Below are 19,632 nucleotides of genomic sequence, written 5' to 3' on the forward strand. Positions count from 1 at the left end.
GGCTAAAAAGAGGGCACTGAAAAGTACACAGGTTGTGGGTTTCCTCAGAGTCTGTTGGGCCTGTGGTTCACCACACACTAGAGCTTCCCTTTTGGCTGGGCTGGACACCGACCTGGGCTTCCAAGAGAAAGAGACCTTTTATGTACATGAGAGATATTTTGATTCATCCCAAAGCTGTCCTGTCTCCATTTCTTTCCAAGTCGGGGGGGGGGGAGCCTTCGTTTTATTTATTTGCCTTACTGCATCATAGGAAGACCAGCAACTTCTAAGAAAACCTAGACAGCAACTTCCTGTCAACATTTCACAACAGAATGTACCTTTCCTTCATGTCCCCACCGCAGCAAGGAAACAGCTGTGGTATTCAAAGGACCTGCTGGCTTTCAAAAACCTGTTACACACCACAAACCTTCCCAGCAACTAAAGGACTTTTTCCTCAGAACCTTCATATACAATCTACCTTGTAATTTTGTCTGAAGGAAGCAATTTCTTGGATTTGTCTTGAGGTCTATTCATTTCATAAGATCTGTATACTGCTTGCCTTTAACAAAACTTCAAAGCAGTTTACAAAGAGCTACAGTTCCCAGCACCCTTAAACTATAGTTCACAAGATTCTTGCGGGGGGGGGGGGGGAGAGTCATGTGCACTTTGAATTTATGATGCAAAAGCATGATTGTACTTCAAATTCATGTTTCTTGTTTAATGTGGGTGGTAGTGAATAAAGTTTTGCTCAAGAGTAGACTCACTGAAATTAATGAACCTTTGCAATGTCCATTATTTCCAGTGGGTCTACTCTGGGTAAAATATAATTGATTACTACCCTGTATTTCTATCCTGCAGTCAGGCCCTGATAGCCTTGGGTCACCTGTTCCACATTTATTATTAAGATTACAAAATAAGAAATCATACTTTGAAATACTGAGCAGGCAGTAAGCCAGCTGCTCCCTAGTTCATTCTGCACATAATTTTTTGTGTGAACCTGGCATTCTCCCTATTGGACATTAGAGGCCACTGTTTTACCATTCTTACCCGGCAACTTGTGATACAGATCTTTCTTAGGGTAATTCTGGGTGGCCGGTTTATTGTGGGGTCAGTACTGTACATGCACACAAATTATTTTTTGCAGTGTCCACATAACATTGTTTGCATTAAAATGTCATTTCTTGGGGAAAGCCCATTTCCAGTGACATGGGCATCTACAAGGACCTGGATCTAGATGGACGAATGGTCTGATCCAGGCAGCTTCCTAAGTGTACTCAGAAGGTAGTTCTACTGAGTTTGAAAGTTCCTGGCATATGGGAGTGGAGCCCTAACCTGCATTGTGCTTTACAGCGCAATCCTATGTATATCTGCTTAGAAGTAAATTCTATTAGGTTCATTGTGGCTTTGCTCCCAGAGATGTGTGTACAAGCTTCCTGTCCTGCAAGCTTTTGCCTGAGTGCAAAGTGAGATTTGTGCACAGGAGCTGTCTTGCACATGCACGGCAGATGTTGGTGCATCTGCATGTCTCATTGATCTGACTGGATGCAGATGGGTAGCATCATCGACACATCGCCTTCAAGTGTTCAAAGCACTACATGTGCATAGCGTAACAGGCCTTGGGCTGTTATATGCGATCATTTGCACAAGCCTTAGATTTAGGCTCGGGAGCGGGGACACGGCATCTCTGTGAAGGAAGGTCCCTTGCTATTTCTAGATGCAGAACCGAGGCCAGGAGGTTCTGAATTGACCAGTGAAGGTGGTGAGACAAACAGCTCTCCTAGCTATAGCCCTTGGGCTACTGCATCAAATGCCCATGAGAACAGAACATTTTCACTGCTATTTGTTAAACTTCTTCTGAAAGGGTTGGATGTAGCGTCATCTTTAGGTTTGCCGGAATACTTTAGGTTATACACCCTACACCTCTGTGGCAATTTATTTCCAGACACTCAACGTGTGGTGAATTTCCAATTTCCAATGAAATGGGCTGTTGAAATGCTGATAGACTTGATGGATATTAGGTTATGTTGATGCATGCTTTCACCTTTGACAAAGTGTTGTTTCATTTCTGGCACGTAGGCTCCAGAAGGAAACAGACCGCCACCGCCCCCCATGGTTCTGTAGCTCTGAATTCTACCTCAGGCTGCCAACATCCCTGCAGCCCAGACCTGTCAGCCTCACCTGAATTCATACACACACACACACCCATCTTCTTAGCACCCCTGCATGCGAAGTCAGGCTCTGGCCGATTAAGTGGGCAAGACCAATAGCCCAACGGTCCAATGATGGTTTCTGCACATGCTGTAGAGGAAAATGGGGCAGGTGAGGCTTGTCAACTTGGGAAGGTAGCCCATATAGGAGAAGGAAAACTTTGATCCTAAACATCTGCTACCTTGCGGGATATCTTTGAGAGAAGAAAAGGCTAAGGAGTAAACCTTTCACAAATCTGGAGTGGAGAGTCTCTTTGGGGCCACATCAGCAAGGCTGAGGGGGTTCTTGTCATCGGGGCAGCCCAGGACTTCCATACACACTGCCCAGGCTTGTGCCCCAGAGAGGTCATTTTAGTGCTGCTAACACCGCAGTTTGGCTTCACCCCCAGAGGTGAAGAAGAACACCTCTGTTGTTTCTTGAGACAGACAGTTGCCATATATCTTAACCCCCCCCCCTTTTCTGGTCTTAATTCACTCTTGCAGTCTTAATTCTCACCTTCCCCCTCACTCCTGCTTGCTTGCCTTCTCCCTGGCCGTCTCCACTTCCTAACTGCACACCACCAGCCCTGCCAGGCCAGCATCACAGAGAATCACTTTTCTAGCCGTTCTAAATCTTGTCCATCAGGATTAATTTCGGCCTTGACTAGAAAATGAGGGTGTTTGCAGGACTGTAGCTGATTCAAGTGCAATCCGTCTAGGCACAGAACATGGGAACTGGATAGACTGATGAAGCAGGAAAGAGAAGAAGGTTTGTTTCTGTTATTCAATCACATATATCGCCTGGGAGGTGGAGGAAGAGTCTGGGAGGAGCAGCAGCGGCAAAGGGAAAAGTCTTGGGTATGTTTTTGCTTATGTCCCCACTGGAAGTCAGGGTGGCATGGAAGGTAAAAAGCATTTCCTAAACAAGCACCGAGTTGCTTTTTAACAGTCCTGCACGCTTGCCTGTCTTTCCCCCTAAATGGAGGTATTTGTTCCTAGCTTAAACAAGCCGGCGAATGTCTGGAAGTGTTTTGAGTCACAAGGCAAGGCTGTTTCTTCCTCAGAGCCTGCCGTTTCAATGCTCCTATTTAGAACATCCCACAGGGTCAGCTTGCAACAGGAGAAGCTAGTGGCTGGACGTGATTCTCAGCAACGATCATAATTATAGATTCTCCTGGATAAATAGATAACATGTGAACCCCACCGAGTACGCTAGTTACTTTTGTAAGGTACACCCCAGTTTATTCTTTTGAAACTTGTAGTATACGCACAAACCCATGTGCACACTGGGGTGACTGTGAGTTGAACACCGAATGCGCACAGTAGTGTGTGTTGACATTGAGTTTTAAGTGAGAGGGGACTGGTCCACACCTAGGGAGCCAGCTCATTCTGTGGCCAGATAAAGCCCTGGAGTCTCCAGCTGCTGATCCTCATAAAAGGTAAAGGTAAAGGTACCCCTGCCCGTACGGGCCAGTCTTGGCAGACTCTGGGGTTGTGCGCCCATCTCACTTAAGAGGCCAGGGGCCAGCGCTGTCCGGAGACACTTCCGGGTCACGTGGCCAGCGTGACATCGCTGCTCTGGCGAGCCAGAGCCGCACACGGAAACGCCGTTTACCTTCCCGCTGGTAAGCGGTCCCTATTTATCTACTTGTACCCGGAGGTGCTTTCGAATTGCTAGGTTGGCAGGCGCTGGGACCGAGCAGCGGGAGCGCACCCCGCCGCAGGGATTCGAACCGCCGACCTTTCGATCGGCAAGCCCTAGGCGCTGAGGCTTTAACCCACAGCGCCACCTGCGTCCCGCTGATCCTCATAGCAACATCTATTTAATTATTTAGCCCAGCGGTCAAGAAGGTGGTTTCTGCACGTGCTGTGGAGGAAAGGGGGGCAGGTGGGGCTCATCCACCTGGGGAGGCAGCCCATCTAGGAGAAAGAAGACTGATCCTAAACCTCTGCCGCCTTGCAGGATATCTTCAGGAAAAGAAAAGGCAAAGGAGTAAACCCTACGCAAATCCAGTGTGGAGTCCCTAAGACGGTTGGATGGTGCCTTGTACGCCTCCTTCCGGCAACTCCTGCAGCCAAGCTGGTGTCAAACATTATTGCTCTACTTTCCTTTGGGGCCACATCAGCAAAGCCAAAGGGGGGTGGGGGAGTCTCGTCATCTGGGTATCCAAGGACCTCCATACACTCTACCCAGGCTTGCACCCCAGAGAGGTCAATTTGCTGCTGCTAACTCAGTTGTTTGACTTCGGCCCTGGAGGCGCACTCCATTGCTTCTCAAGACAGACAGTCGCCAACAACAAGATACCCTGCTTTTCTATCAAATATTCTCGGCTTACAAGTGATAACTTTTTAAAAAAGAGGTCCAAAACTTGTACTTTGCACACACGCAACTCTTAAGAACACTGACTGAAGCCGTAGTCTGCAGATTCCCTTCAGCTGTGCAAGTGGAAATAATATTTCCTCCTGGACAGGGAGGCGAGAAGCAACATCCCCTGCAGTTTTCCTTTCTCTGGCAGGAGGACAAAGGTAGGATGGCCTTCCTGGGAGGCAGGGGTGCAAGCTCCCAGTGGCCCCTCAGAGCCCCGGCTGGTATGGCAAGAGGCCAGAGGATGCCTGCCTGCTGCCCTGGCTTCCCTAGGGCAACTCTCTCTCCCACAAAGGAGGCAGCGTGTGATGATGCCACCACCCTTTGGCCCCCTGTGCCAGTGAAGGAGAAGACCTGCTCCTGCAACTTAACTCTTCCCTCCCCCTGCCACCCCTTCCTCAGCCCTCCGCTTGTGCATTCCCGTCATGCTGACATTTTACTATTTGTTTACTGAGTGAATAAATGGCCGGGTTGCACTTAGAGGCTATTAATAGGGCCGGAGTGGCATGGGAAAAGGGGACAGAAGGAGACAAGAGTGCAAAGGGGCTGCTATTTCCAGCCAGCCTCCAACTAATTTTGAGCCTGGCTTCAAAAGCCAGACTGATGGAGAGGATATTAATAGAGCTGAATGAAATCCACAGCTTTTGTTGCCCGCGGTGGGAATTACAGTGGTTGGGAGGGGGAGCGAGAGAAACGCCAAACCCTCTTTTCAAATGTGAAGCTAAACTAAGATGTTTAGGTCTCTAAATAAAAACCCTACTGAAGGCAATTTGAACACACATGGTTTCAGTATGTGTGTGTGTGTGTCTATGTCTGTCTGTCTGTCTGTCTATCTGTCTATCCTACCAGGAAAGCAAGCTCTGACTGTTTCATAGAATCATAGAATTGCAGAGATGGAAGGGACCCCTGAGGGTCATCTAGTCCATCCCGCTGCAATGCAGGAATATGCAGCTAACCGGAAGGGGAACAAACCTGCAACCTTGGCGTTATCAGCATCATACTCTAACCAACCGAGCTATCCAGACTTTTATAAGGCTGCTCTTAAGCTGCCTGCTAAAACAACTGTCTAATTAAAGCAATCTATTAGCTTGGTTGGTTAGAGCGTGGTGCTGATAATGCCAAGGTCACAGGTTCAATCCCAGCTGCATCTTCGTGCAATGCAGGGGGGGTGTGAGTTACATGATCCTCGGGGAGCCTTCCAACTCTTAGGATCTTAAATTAAATTGCCTTCATGGTCAGGTTTTTTAAAAATAAATTGCCAAGGTGCTCTAGGATTTCCCTTTGCAGGTGGTGTAGCAAAAAGCTTACCCGCGTCAGACATAGCAGTAGCAGTGGCATCACCTAGTTGGGGCTACAACAGCAGCAGGAGCCCATTTCATTACTCAGTGTGCCATACTGGCTGTTCCCCATGAGGCCGACTCCACGCCTGGAGGAAGGCCACATCCCAGTGGCTGAGCATAAGCTTGGTATGCAGGTCTCAAGTTCCCTCTTCAGTTATCTCTCGGATAACAGGGCTTGGAAAAGGCCTCTGTGAGAGATCTTGGGGGAGTCACTGCCACCAGAGGAGGAGATACAGGGCTAGATGCAAATGCTTTTTGACTCTGCAGATAATCAGCTTCACACCTCTTGCTAGATCGGCTGGTATCCAAAAAACCTGGATTCTATCCCTCTCACCCCCAGTTAAGAATTTTCTGTGAAACCGGCAAAGCTTACATACTCTCCCCCCATAATTGCAAAGATTGCATACCTCTCTCTCTCTCATCCTCCTAAGACCATCTGTCTGATAATGTATCGCAGAAGAATAACTTTAGGAGACTTCCTCTTTTGCAGTGAGCATGTGGTGGGCAATTTGTTTGCTACTCCTGGAGGGGACACAGAAGAAAAGTTAACTGTCTGGTGTGTGTGTTTCCCCCCATTTCCTTTGCAGTCAACACTGCTAAAAAAAGATGGCGGGAAGGGATACAAGAAGCATGCAAACATGATTTTCTGTGCCCTGATAGTTTATGCTTTCCACGCTAATGTAGCCTATGGTATGCATTGTGGCTTGCTATAGAATCCCAGGAAATGTGCAGTTGGATATCAGATGTATTTACATGGCTGGTATCTGCGGCAGGCTACGACAGTAAAGCCTCTGAACATGTGCAGGGTACCGATTTGCCACGAAACCACTGCACTCAGGCTTCATGCATCTGGGGGTGGGGGTGGGGTAGCACCTCTTGGGTGACTGAAGCTGCCTCCTTTCTTTCAATAAAATGAATTCAAATTTTATGCCTCCTCCTCCTCCTTTCACTGTCTCTCTATGAAACAGGGGAGAATGGAAAGCAATGGGTGAGAATCGGGGAGGTGAGCAACCAACACAGCAGATGAGGAAATGTGAGAGCATACCATTGCCTCCTTTTGGGCGCTTGTTAAAAAGCTTTACAGGGGGGTGCCTTCTGCTTTGCTTTGTCTCCTAGACCCCACATTTATTTTTATTTTCCTGAGCACCTAAGGACATGTCAGCACTTGTAGTTACTTAAGCAGGCAGTCTCAGCAGCTGGCGCATCCCACTGCCAGACAAAAGTGCCAGACAGATGTCAGTTTAGAATAGCAGAATTATGCATTTCTTTTTATTTAAGAGCAAAAATAGATCTTCTAACGGGTTCACAGCCTTGGGTTGTTGTTGTTGTTGTTTTAAATGTGCAGCAGTTCTCTGCTTGACAATAAAACCTAGCAAGGCAGCTAGGCACTGTTATTGTGCCATAGGATCTACCTTTGGGCTTTGATGTGGCAGGTTATTAGAGAGGGACAAGGCCACCAATGGTCAACTGACTTTCCCCCCGTCCCCCGAGAAGAAGCAAAGCGGAAGAAGCAATTTGAGTTGAATTAATTTTAATGAAATGATTTTATAATGTTGTATTATTTTATTGTTGTTAGCCACCCTGAGCCTGGGGAGGGCGGGATATAAATAAAAAAATATTATTATTATTATTACTACTACGACGACGACGACGTTGGAACCAACTGAACTGTCACAAAAATGTGGCAAGCCATTGAGCTTTCCCAGACCTCTTAATCAGGCAGTATATTGCAGGAAACAGGGAGTGAGGAGGGATGAGGGGAAATTGCAAACAAAATGAAGGCGTACAAAAATTAGGACAGTTTTGTAGCCACAGTTATGGTTGATGATTCTTCCAAGCAGCTTGCAAATGAGTCAGAGCTTCCTGCTAGGTTGTGAGTTAGAACCAGCTTTGTCTGGAAGAGCTTCCGCAAGGCCTGTCAAAAAATAAAATAAAAAAGCAGCAGCCTGGGTTTTAAGGGGGCCGAACAGGCATCTCTTTGTAGGAAAAGCCTGCCTGTGTGCTTGTGTCTGCACCCCTGTAATGCCTTCTTAATCATTCGTTTGTAAACGGGCCACTATATAGACGCCCTTCACGTTACAGCTGCCTTGAGTTTTCCCACTCCTTGAAGGAGCATGAAACATCACCCCAACATGTCTCCGTCTAAGCAGGCACTGCCTTAGCAGGCCAGGGACCAAAGCAAGTTTTAAGCACAAGGCAAAGCTCTCCAGCTAAAAACCTCCACCACAGCACATAGGGCCAGTAAGAAAATATTTACATACTGGTTTCACTATTTTTGGGAGAGCTCCTAGCTCGTAACACAGACATCTCTATGCACAGGTAAATAAACAGAGGGGAGGGCATTCTTTGACCCTCTCAACTGCTCTCCTCTTGCAGATACGGGAAGCACGTTTTCCTACCATTTAACCCAGCTGTTCTTCCTGGCCTCCTTCCTCACAGATTCCTCCCACCCATGTGAACCCCTTCAGTTTGAAGATACAGGGCCTGCCTTGAATCTTGTATACTGATGTTTTGGTTTTAAACAAACTAAAACAGCTGTTTCTGGCAGAATGATATTGTCCATTCAAAGATGGGGTTTAAAAGGGGGACGTGACGGACAGATGATTCTTCCGCATGAGTTAAAGCATGGCCCAGGATAAACGAGAAAACAAGAGTTGGAAAAACAGATAAAAGTAGGAGAGAGCAGCTCTCTCAACAGCCTTGGAAGGCTGAGAGCAGCTGGAAATGCTAAACTTTTTGGCTTGATACACGTCTGCAGTTCTGTCTCTGAGGCAAGTTGGATGGGGCAGGGTGGCGGAGCTGCAGAATTTTCGGCCATTAGGTGAGTAAGGTAAAGGTAGTACCCCTGCCCGTACGGGCCAGTCTTGACAGACTCTGGGGTTGTGCGCCCATCTCACTTAAGAGGCCAGGGGCCAGCGCTGTCCGGAGACACTTCCGGGTCACGTGGCCAGCGTGACATCGCTGCTCTGGCGAGCCAGAGCCGCACACGGAAACGCCGTTTACCTTCCCGCTGGTAAGCGGTCCCTATTTATCTACTTGCACCTGGAGGTGCTTTCGAACTGCTAGGTTGGCAGGCGCTGGGACCGAGCAGCGGGAGCGCACCCCGCCGCAGGGATTCGAACCGCCGACCTTTCGATCGTGAGTAAACAATACCAAATCCAATTTTCTCAGGGCAGTATCTTGCTTGCATCCTGTGCACTTGTGGGAAAATGCACTCAACTACTGCATGCACCACTTTGTCCTTTCACACAGAAGCAGAGGCCAGAAGTAGGGCAACAGGCTTTATAATCAGAGGTGCAGTGCCACTGCAGGCTTCTTTTAACATTGGTAACTCCTCCCTTTTTGAAAATGTTTCGCAGGACAACCATAGAGATACCTAAGGGACTCCGATGGCTCCACTCCAAACTCATTTTTTTCTGTGTTACTACATAAACATTTAGTTGCATTTAATTACGTTTTAATGACTGCCTTTTCTATGTTTTAGTTTGTTCCATATATTTTTTCTGTGTAAGCTGCCTTGAGTCCCAGACTGGGGAAAAGGTGGGTTATAAATAACTTTAACTTAGTGCAATGACGTGGGTGGTGCTGTGGGTTAAACCACAGAGCCTAGGGCTTGCCGATCAGAAGGTTGGCGGTTTGAATCCCCGCAACGGGGTCAGTTCCCATTGCTTGGTCCCAGCTCCTGCAAACCTAGCAGTTCGAAAGCACGTCAAAGTGCAAGTAGATAAATAGGTACCGCACCAGCAGGAAGGTAAACAGCGTTTCCGTGCGCTGCTCTAGTTCGCCAGAAGTGGCTTAGTCATGCTGGACACATGACCTGGAAGCTGTACACCGGCTCCCTCGGCCAATAAAGCGAGATGAGCACCGCAACCCCAGAGTCAGTCACGACTGGACCTAATGGTCAGGGATCCTTTACCTTTACCTAGTGCAATGACAAGCCCAGTGTTAGAAATTCCCCAGGCGCCAGGGGTGTTTTGCATCTGACGTGGGCCCAACTGCAACCACGTGGAGGTCTCTGCATGCCAGGTTGGCTGTGGGCATCTCCATCTGGCTGCTCCCTCCAGCTTCCTTAAGCAGGTAAGCAGAAGAGCTTTATTTACAGAGGACATGGTTCACCCCTCTTCTCAGTTAATCCCTACAACGACCCTGTGAGGTAGTCTAAGAGGCTGCGACTGGCTCAAGGTCACCCTGTGAGCTTCATGACTGAGTGGGGATTTGAACTCTGATCTCCCAGGTCCTAGTCTGGTACTCTAACCACTACACCACACCGGCTTCCTAGAGTAATAATAATAATAATAATAATAATAATAATAATAATAATAATTTATTATTTATACCCCACCCATCTGGCTGGGCCTCCCCAGCCACTCTGGGCGGCTTCCATAAAAACCAAAAATACAGTAAAATATCACACGTTAAAAACTTCCCTGAACAGGGAAGTATTTCTGCTGTGGGGCAGCTACATAAATTAAGTAGGCAGATAAATATGGGGGAAAGCAAAATGTCACTTGGATCTGGAATATTTTCCCTGAAGCATCAATTTGTTTTATTCTGGCTTGTTTTATCTGATGTTTTAATGTGTTGTAAACTGCTTTGAGGGTTTCTTTCTTTAAAATCCAAAGCAGTATAGAAATCAGATGAATAATAATAATAATAATAGTTGTTGTTGCCTTTCTGCTTCGAAGACTCCTGAACCAATAACCTTACCCTTGTAGGATGCTTTGTGTGCCAAAAATTTTGCTTTGCAAAGTGAACCAGATGGCTGATAGGAGCTGCTTTGCACTGCCCCAAGGCAACAGGGGGTCAGGAGGCCACACAGCAAAGGAAGCCCGTAACTGGGCTTATGCGCCATTCTCCTGGGCCAACTGCATCCTTTTACAGCACAGATGGAAGTGAAGACAGCATGCTGATTGAATCTTGACAGAAGACACGAGGGGGGTTCGAGGCTGCGTTGTTGGAAACCCGATTTTTCTGTAATCTAGCAAGTCAAAATACCCAGAAGGTCAAAGCCTGTCTCACTCTCTCACAGACTGAAGATGTGTTCATCAAGTTTCCAAAAAAACCAACCTCACCAACCACCCACCCTTCCTTAAATAAATATACCAGCACTGAATGACGCCCTTGTGCTCAGGAAGGTCAAATGATTGGCTTAGGAGAAAATTGCCTCTCTGTGTCTATCCCCGGGCTAGCTAGAGTCGGGAGCCTTTCTGTGTGATCTCCTGAGAGCTGCCAAAGAATTACACCCCCTCCTATTCCTGGGTCTGCTCCTACCAGTGATTATGGACTCCCACGTTTGGCCTGGACTCTTATCCCCCAGTGGATACAGCAAGACTGGCAGACACTGTGCTTAACCAAGCATCTCCATATCCTTGCATCATGTCAATATAAATTAAAATAAGTATATAAAAATGTCTGCAGCCTTACAAAACGGGAAGCTTTCTCAGCTGCCAAAGTGCAAGAGCTGGGGTTCTCTGGGGGAATGAACCCCATATTTGATATAGGGTTGGCCAGGCTGCCTTTACCTTCAACCAGATGAGGTTGCTGCCACGGCATTGCCCTTCCTACTCCAAGTCGCTCCTCCCTCCTCCTATGGGGCAAAAGCAAAGTCTTGCCTGCTTCGCCACCTTGCAGAAGCAAGTTTGGCAATGTCGCTGTGACATAAAACATTTTAATGATGAAGTAGGTTGTCTGGGCTGCAGCATGACAGCCATACCTATTTTGCTTTCTGTGAATATATTTAAAGGATAGCTTGATTCTAGACTTGCCAATCACCTGTGATCTGTAAAGTATAAATGCAGCTAATGACTGCAATCCAGCACCCATTCAGGCACACTTAAGCCCCACTAGCAAAAATTATTGGTATAGCATTACTGGGCAATGGATTACGGCTCCCCTGCATTTTCCGGTGTGATAAAACTGTATGCAATACTTTTCTTTTTCATTTTAAGATCTCAAAAGAAAACGTCTGTATGCCATCACACTGTGAATCCTCTTCTTATGTGACTGCAACCACGTCCCCCTCCTCAAACACACACCACCTTTTCATTGGCAAATAAATAAATAAATGCACTTCTTGCAGTGCAATAGGAAGAATTCTGTTGAGCTGAGGATACAGAACACATTGTTAAAAGAACAAATGGCTCTCCTTATCGTTTCTAAGATAGAGCTCTGAGATTACAGAGGGAGAATAAAATGTAATTGTTTCCTGCCCAGTTCTTTCCTTTAAATAGAACCCTTCTCTCCCGTAAAAGATTCTTGCAAAAAAACAGGAAGGGAAAAAAGACATGTTTTATTTTAACCAGAGCTACTCTTAATTTAATTGCATTTCTATTTATTGGGAAACATTTCCGAGTCTGTTTTTCTTTTGGTGCAGTCCCAATTCCTGCTAATAAAGTTATTTTTCATCTTCCCCTCCCCCCATACAATAAATAAATAAACATACAAACCCACTGCACATTTTACAGCTAGAGACAGACAGAAAACATACAAAACTGGAACCATTTTGTAGATGTAAAGAAATTATGGCTGCTTTTCACCAAAGCCACAGTTGTACTTTTTTTGAAAACAACAACACAACAGAATGTGAAAGCACAATTAAAATTAAGCAACAGCAGAAGCAACACATAGTGAACACAGTGCTGGCTGAAACTTTCCATAAACCAGAATAATTTCCAATGGGCATGGGGGCTGTTAAAGTATCCTACCTGCCTGTGGACTGGATATCTTGAGATTCGAAAGTAAAGACTGCCTATGTTGCTTTTCATAGACAGAAAGTTCTCATAGCTATCCCAACACCTCTGTACTGTGTCCTTTGGAACAGGCCATGTTTGAGCCATGCTTCCTTCTAGTAATATTCAAGAGAGAGAGCAAGCTGTGCTGCATCTGACCCTTGTCCTGCTTAAGACTGTTTCATAGGTAGCATTCTGCCTCCACTGAGATGTCCACCCTGCAGGGAAAAGAATTTGCACCATTTAGTGCAAAGTCAGTAGAAGTGTTTGCTTTGCCACCTGTATGCAGCTTCCCAACCAAGGCAAAAAAGCAAGCACGTGTCCTAACGTTATGACAATGGCACAGATAGCTTTTCATCAATATTTCTTCTGTGTAGAAACTAACATTTAAGCCCCAGTTATACATTTTGTAGCATGTGCCATATCACACTGTCTCCTGTGACCATAACCTCTAACCACGTGGTTTGGGCAGATTGTATGGTTCCGCACCACACTAATAATATCTGCTAGTACATGAACCCAGAATTCACCTGAGCCGCCATGTGAGTGGATGTTGCAGCTGTGGATGCAACCATCCTGCTCTAGACCAGGTTTCACCAGTCTGGTGCCTTCAGACATTTTGGGCTACAGGAGCCGTGCTGGTTGGGGCCGATGGGAGTTGGTTGTCCAAAACACATGAACGTGTATCAATGGAGCTTTCGAGTGATCCCAAAAAAGTATTTTACGTACATACATCAATGCGCACCATTCAGCAGGACTCCGTTTCACTCTATGCCAAGTTATACAATAGCAGCGTGTCCCAAACTTGGGTCTCTGGCTGTTTTTGGACTACAACTCCCATCATCCCTAGCTAACAGGACCAGTGTTCAGGGATGATGGGAATTGTAGTCCCAAAACAGCCAGAGACCTAAGTTTGGGAAACACTGCAACAGAGCATGAACATTTCCCTGCAGTGACCCCCAAAAGAGAATTTTCCTTGCGTCTAAGCACCACTCCTTCCCCACCATAGACAAGAGGGTTCCCTTCAACAGTGGGGCAGGTGCTCTCAATGCCTGCTGTGTGCAGAACTCCAGATCCATGTGGACTGCGCCCACATCCATCTCCTTTGCCCATGGCACTGCCCAGGACTGGAAATGAATGCACAACCCTTGTTTAAAGGCTTCCCTGAATTATGACTGAGGGAAATTTCACACATCATAGGCATCATTTGGTAACTCGGCTGATCGCTGAATGTGTGAGACAGCGAGGATCAGTCACCACTTATCAGTCAGGCAAATTATCTCCACCGAAGACAGGTTAATAAGGGGAGGGTGGAGGGGAAAGAATAATTTGTGCTCATTTGCTGTACAGGTGACTGGTGCTAGTAATCTTGGGTGTGTGAAGTCATCCAACTGGGTGAAAATTAGCTGATGTGAACACCCACTTCCTCTGTGATGCTTTCTGTGGAAAACCTAGCTTTGGAACTTTGGAAGACATTTTGGAAAGAGTTAATGGCAACCCAGAAGCATTTTTCTTAACCTTCTGTTCAGCGGCATACTCTTTCTTTTTATCTTCTACTACACCATGGTATAAATTTTCTGTTTAGATAATCAACTGTTTTTTCTGGGTGGGGTGGAGAGATGATATTTTTCCCCCGCAGCTGTGCAAAAATCCTCTTTTCATTCCCTGATCACTCACTTAATGTCAGGAAAATAGGACCGTGATGCATACAGTTCTATTCTGAACGGATTAAAGTAAAATGCAGTTACTTATTCGGCAATTCTCTCCCCATTCTCCCCCCCCCCAAAAATAAAATAAAACAATGGTCTTAAATGCCGTAAGCATTAACAGCTTCTGGCTGAATGGCATTTGATAAAAGAAAGAAAGAAACAAAAGGAAATGAAGGTTCTAATAATATATGACTCCATAGACATCTCAGCCAATTGAGATTGGAGATATTTTACCTATTACAGAAAGTAATTGTTTCTTTTTTAAGGTGTTAAATTAGCATTGCAAGAAAGAACTGTGACAACTGTGAAGAATGGATCATAGTCTTATATCTGTCTCTACTCAGAAATGTGACGTATCTCCTGCTACTCTTGGTATATGCCATTATATCACATCCTTTTGTATTCATGGTGACACAAGGCAAGGCCCTTTGTTGTTTTTGCTACCACAGCTTCCCCTCTGGCATATATATATATATATGCTCATCTGGAATAAACTCAGTATTTCCACCATGGATGCTCAAGTCCAGGCAGGGCAAGTAAGTTAATAAGTGCTTCAGTTTAATAGCAGGGGCTGACATGTGCTAAAGATTCATTGGGTGGTTTCTTACTTGGTTGCATTCACTTGAAGCAAAGCAACGAAAAAGTGAACCTACAGCCAGAAAGGAATAAGAGGAGCTCATTGATGGCTCTCAGAGATCTTGTTTCTTGCTGTTGCAGAAACCATTTCCATTTCCTATCACTGAACCAGCTCCACTGGCCTGTTGCTTTGTCCCCTCTGTGTTTCGGCAGGCCTGCTCTGTACAAAACAACCCCCACTCTGAAACTGCAGAGAAAGAACTATTGGTAGTTTCCAACCAACACTTAAAAAGGACACAAAAACAATTATTGGAGGTAAGGAGGAGCAATCAGGGTGGGAAACACAGTTAAAGCCACAGCCTTCTGTCACCTTACAAGAAAGCAGCTATTGTTTCTAACCGCCTCCAGTCGGCTGGATGAGATTCAGTAACAATTGATTCAGTGACAAGTGAGAAAACCAGACGGCAGGTGTTTGTTTTCAAAAATAGACTATCGGAGACCAAAACAGCTGATGGCACTGAGGAAGCCTGATCCTCAGGGACACAGGCTGAATGCTATTCCATTCTTCCTCTCTTCTCCCGTCGAATGTTGTTTTCATAGCCTGCTTTCTGTCTCTCTTCCAAGGGCTTAGGTGCAAAGCAAGACAAAAGGCAGCAAGCACACGAAACTGTCCGTGGTGTAGGCCAAAATCCTCTCATTACTGTTGGTAGAGCCAGTCCCCCCCCCCCACTTCACCTGGTGACTGGTGTGATCCAAACGCATCTCCTCAAGTTTAAACAAGGCATTAATTTATCTGAGGGTCTCAAGTAGGAAACACCCTCTTGTCAAAAGGATGAACGAGTTTCTCTCCTCTCTTTCACACCCTCTCGCAAATATCAGCCCTAAATTTAAGGCTGCCTGAGGTGATTACCAGTGCAACAACTCTGCTTTTCTTACATCTCCCCAGCAGGATGTGAAAGCAATTTCTTTTCTTTTTCTTCTTCCTTTTTAATAATTTTCAAAAATAGAATATTTTCTCTCTTTGGGTGTTTAGTGAACAAATGCCCCAGGCATTAAGAGAAAGGCCCTCCTCTGCTGAGGAGGATGTGAACATGAGGTAGGGAAAGCAGAACCCAGCGCTTCACGCTCCAGCCTGTGTCAGCTTCTGAACTCTCCTTCGTACTGAGCTCAGCCACCTCACAAATCCATCTAGGGGCTTGGGAGTTGAAAGGCAGGTGACGCCTGCTCCCAGAAAAAGCAGAAAGCACCTTAGTGCGAGGACGGCGAGCACAAAGTAAGCAGAAGCACAAAGCAGGCTAGCCGAAGGCGTCCCCCCTCTCCACCCTTTGTGCTACACGCTGCTCCCTCAACAATTCTTGTGCTCCAGCTTTTCCAATCTGACAAGAAAGCTACCGGCAAAGTGGTGCCTTTACGTGACCCAAAAGGTCCTCCTCTCCTCCAGCAAGCTGACCGATCTGTTCGTAAGGGCCTCGGGGCTGCCGGCCAGCTTGTAGCCGAAGAGTTTCATGGCCGGGCTGCAGACATTCTGCACCACCTGGGCGAGCTTGAAAGGGATGCTGAAGCGCCACTTCTCGAACTGCTCGGAGGAGTTTTTCTGGGTGGAGTAGATGTCGTTGCTGTTGTGAGGTGCCTGGGTGTTCTTCCGGATCCACTCCTCTACCTGCGGGGTGATGGCGACGCCCGAGAATCGGTACATCTCCTTGGCCTTCTGGAGGGGCGACCTGGCAATGTCCTCGTAGCGAACCAGCATGTAGCGGCCGCGGAGCCAGGCTGGCTGCCTCAAGCCGAGCTCCGCCGAGAGCCGGATGCTCTCGCAATTCCCCCGCAGCCGCTGCACCTCGTCCTTGTTGAGGGTCGCTGCGCCTTCCGTGGCCCACTTCTTCCACGTCTCGTACTTCCCGGAGAAAGCAACCATGCGGGAAGCCAGCACCGCCCGGGGGTCCCTCACCAGCTGAATGATCCTCATGTCCAAGCGAGGGTCCTCGACGAGCGGGCGCAAGTATTCCAGCTGCCGGATCCGCACCACCTTCAGCGCCATGTGCTCCTTCCGGCGGCAGGCCTCCGTAGCCAGGGTCACGTTGAGTGGGCCGCAGCGGCGGTTCTTGCAGTGGTACTTCTCAAAGACCTTCTTGACAAACGGCGTGCAGACGGGCTCCTCGCACAGGGAGCGGCTGGAGCCACGCCGGAACAGGAACTGGGTCAGGTGGTCCTCTGGGAACGGGATGATGAAGTTCTCCAAGATGTAGAGGTCGCAGAGGAAGAGCTGCTTCAAGACGTCCCGGTAGACAAGGGCTGAGCCCACGGCGTTGGCGCCTCCGGTCTCGAAGGACACGGTCCTTTCAATGTGCCACAGCGGCTCGAAGAGGTAGAAGATGTTGCCCTGTTGGTTGAAGAATTCCCCCACGAAGGAGGAGCCAGTGCGGGTGGTGGCCATGAGAAGAATGTGTCTTCGGGTTCCCTGAACAGGCGCTGGCAAAGTCCCCCCCAGCTGCAAAGTGACATTCTGAAGGCGGTTCCTGAGCTGGGAGAAAGCTGCATCCAGCTCGCTTAAGGACAGCAGGGAGCCATTCTCTGGCAGCACCAAGCCGGAGTCCGTGCTGTTGGCTTCCATCAAGGACTGCGGAGACTGCTTTAGTTTGTCGGAAACCCTGTGAAGAAAGAGAACAAAAGTCACCCTAACGAATAGCAGCAGCAATATTAAACATGCAATGTTTCAAAGGTTATTCCAGGCCTTAAGAAATCAAGTACAGCCGCTGGTTCTCACCTACTTGACAAAGGCCTGGGGTGGAGACGGCATTAGGCACCAAAATGTCTTGGGCTTGCCTGGGGTGAAGAAAAGTTTCATAGCAGGATGCTTACCTGCTAATTCTAATATTCTGACTGAACCCCTGATAAACCTTCTAAGGAATCCCTATATCCCCTAGAACACCATTTGCAAATCGGTGCCTCGGCTAGTCCAAAAACATACACTGTGTGTATGTATCTCTTCAGCAAAGTCAACACAAGTGGCATGGACAAGTGGCAGCACAACCAGCCAGCCATTCGCAATTTGCCACCAGAGGCTGTTGCCCTGCCATTGTAACTTGCCATAAAGCCAGCCCGGGCAATAGTGATCTTCTGTTATAAGTTACCCGGTAGCAAAAGGGAGTGATTGAGAATAGAAATGCTTGTCTATGTACCACGGTAGTTAACTACCACGCTTGTATAAGCACTTGGAAGTCTCAATTATTAGTGGTCTATGGAAAGTGTAATAACCACTGTCTGAGACGGCTTTCGACACAAGTAGGATGACCCAGGGGACGGGGAGTGCCATAACTTTGCTTTGCATTGCATTTAGATGGCCCCAGGTTCCAGGTAGGGTTGGAGAGAGCCCTGTGTGAAACTCTACCAGTCCGTGTAGACAACGCTAATCTGGGTGAGCCCAGTGGCTTCACTCAGTATAAGGCACTTTTCTATGTTTCTGTGTGGACTGGGATCCTATCTGTACCTTTAAAAGCTGTTCAGAAAAGTGAACGTTTGCAGCAGCAGCTTGTCAAGCAAGAGGGAGAAAAGGTGCGCTTCGCAAAATTCCCCCTTGCCCCTTTCTAGGCGGATTCTGCTAGAAGGCTCTTCTTTTTATATATCAAATCAATTTGTATGAAACCAGTTCCAACCATCCATTGCTGCCACCTATCCCTGTGTGGGGCATGATGTTTAAAAGAGCAACCTGCCTGCATTCCTGGGTAAAGAGGTAGCTTAATTCACACTGGGAGGCAAGAAATATTTACCTTGTTCCAAAAGGCCGGAGAGATGGTGGTAGCAAGTTGGGACCTGCAAAGGTGGTAAGATATAGCTGCAGCCTGAAGGCTACGCTAGGGTACAGAGAAAGCCTCTCTTCCAACACAGCTCTCCTTTCCCCCTCCTACCTTGAGATGATGTTGTTCTCCTTCTCAATAATGACAAGGGCTACCACAAAAACCAGGAGGATGGCGTATTTGCTCCTCATCCTCAGGCAATGCAGCAGCTCCCAGAAGTCTTGAGGTAACGTGTGCCCTTTATCCATGGAGAGAGTGTTGCGTTTGATGACTTGCCAAAGAAAGGCCTTTCGCCTTTGAGGAGAAGGGGGTAAAGGGACCTTCTTCAAACTTCCCCGTTGTTCTTCAGCTATCTGGAAAGCATCGTCTAGCATTAGGGTGCCCTGCAGAGAGAGAGAATGTGAGAGAAATTGCATGTGTCAATAAGTATACTGCATGCTTAGGAGCACGTCTGAACTGCATGCAAAATTCACGCACTTTCAAATTGGATCTATCTGGACTTAATGGGCATTAGACCGCTGTTCTTGGCTCTGCCGATGGAGGAGACTCATCCAGTGCAGGACTGCTTCCAAAGGATGTGAGTCACCAAGGTCCATGCCCACCTTCGGGGGAAACAGGGTAGCCGCAAGAAGGTTGGGGCTGTGCTGCTGCCTCCTGGAGGTACAGAACACACCACCCTCCCATGTCAGTGGGGGACATATCTCTGTGCTGGCTGTGTCATCTGGCCTCTCACATCCCCCTAAAGCTCCTAGCTCACATGTACATTCGCTTGGCTTCATCCTGTCCCTTGCGCCTTTCCTGGCTTAAATTTGGGATGCTGCCAATTTCCATCTCGTGATTCTAACTAGGGTGGTAGGACAGCATCCTAGCATGGCTCCTCCATCCCTCAACACAACCCAAGCAAAGACCCAGAGTGGCACTTCATGATGGAGCGAGTGCACAGGATTTGTGAAAC

At 47.4% G+C, this 19,632-nt stretch overlaps 1 protein-coding gene and 1 long non-coding RNA gene across 7 annotated transcripts in view; one reads left to right on the plus strand and one right to left on the minus strand.

Annotated features, from left to right (window-relative positions):
• The window catches only part of LOC307216338, a 71,527-nt gene that overhangs the window by 9,431 nt on the left and 42,464 nt on the right, over positions 1-19,632 (plus strand). The gene's annotated exons all lie outside the window — the stretch shown is intronic.
• The window catches only part of CHST3 (carbohydrate sulfotransferase 3), a 52,939-nt gene continuing 45,452 nt past the window's right edge, over positions 12,146-19,632 (minus strand). For 4 of the 5 annotated variants that reach the window (XM_079976355.1, XM_079976356.1, XM_079976358.1 and 1 more), the window contains exons 2-3: positions 18,789-19,060; positions 12,146-17,531 (exon numbers count right to left, since the gene is read on the minus strand). In XM_079976355.1, coding sequence (XP_079832481.1) covers positions 16,292-17,531; positions 18,789-19,051 — 1,503 coding nt within the window. In that variant the 5' untranslated portion in view covers positions 19,052-19,060 and the 3' untranslated portion in view covers positions 12,146-16,291. Of the gene's footprint in view, positions 17,532-18,650; positions 19,061-19,632 lie in introns of those variants that run through there. The other variant, XM_079976359.1, reaches the window with a different exon arrangement.

Source organism: Podarcis cretensis, assembly GCF_951804945.1.
Source record: "Podarcis cretensis genome assembly, chromosome: 5".
NCBI classification, from domain to species: domain Eukaryota; kingdom Metazoa; phylum Chordata; class Lepidosauria; order Squamata; family Lacertidae; genus Podarcis; species Podarcis cretensis.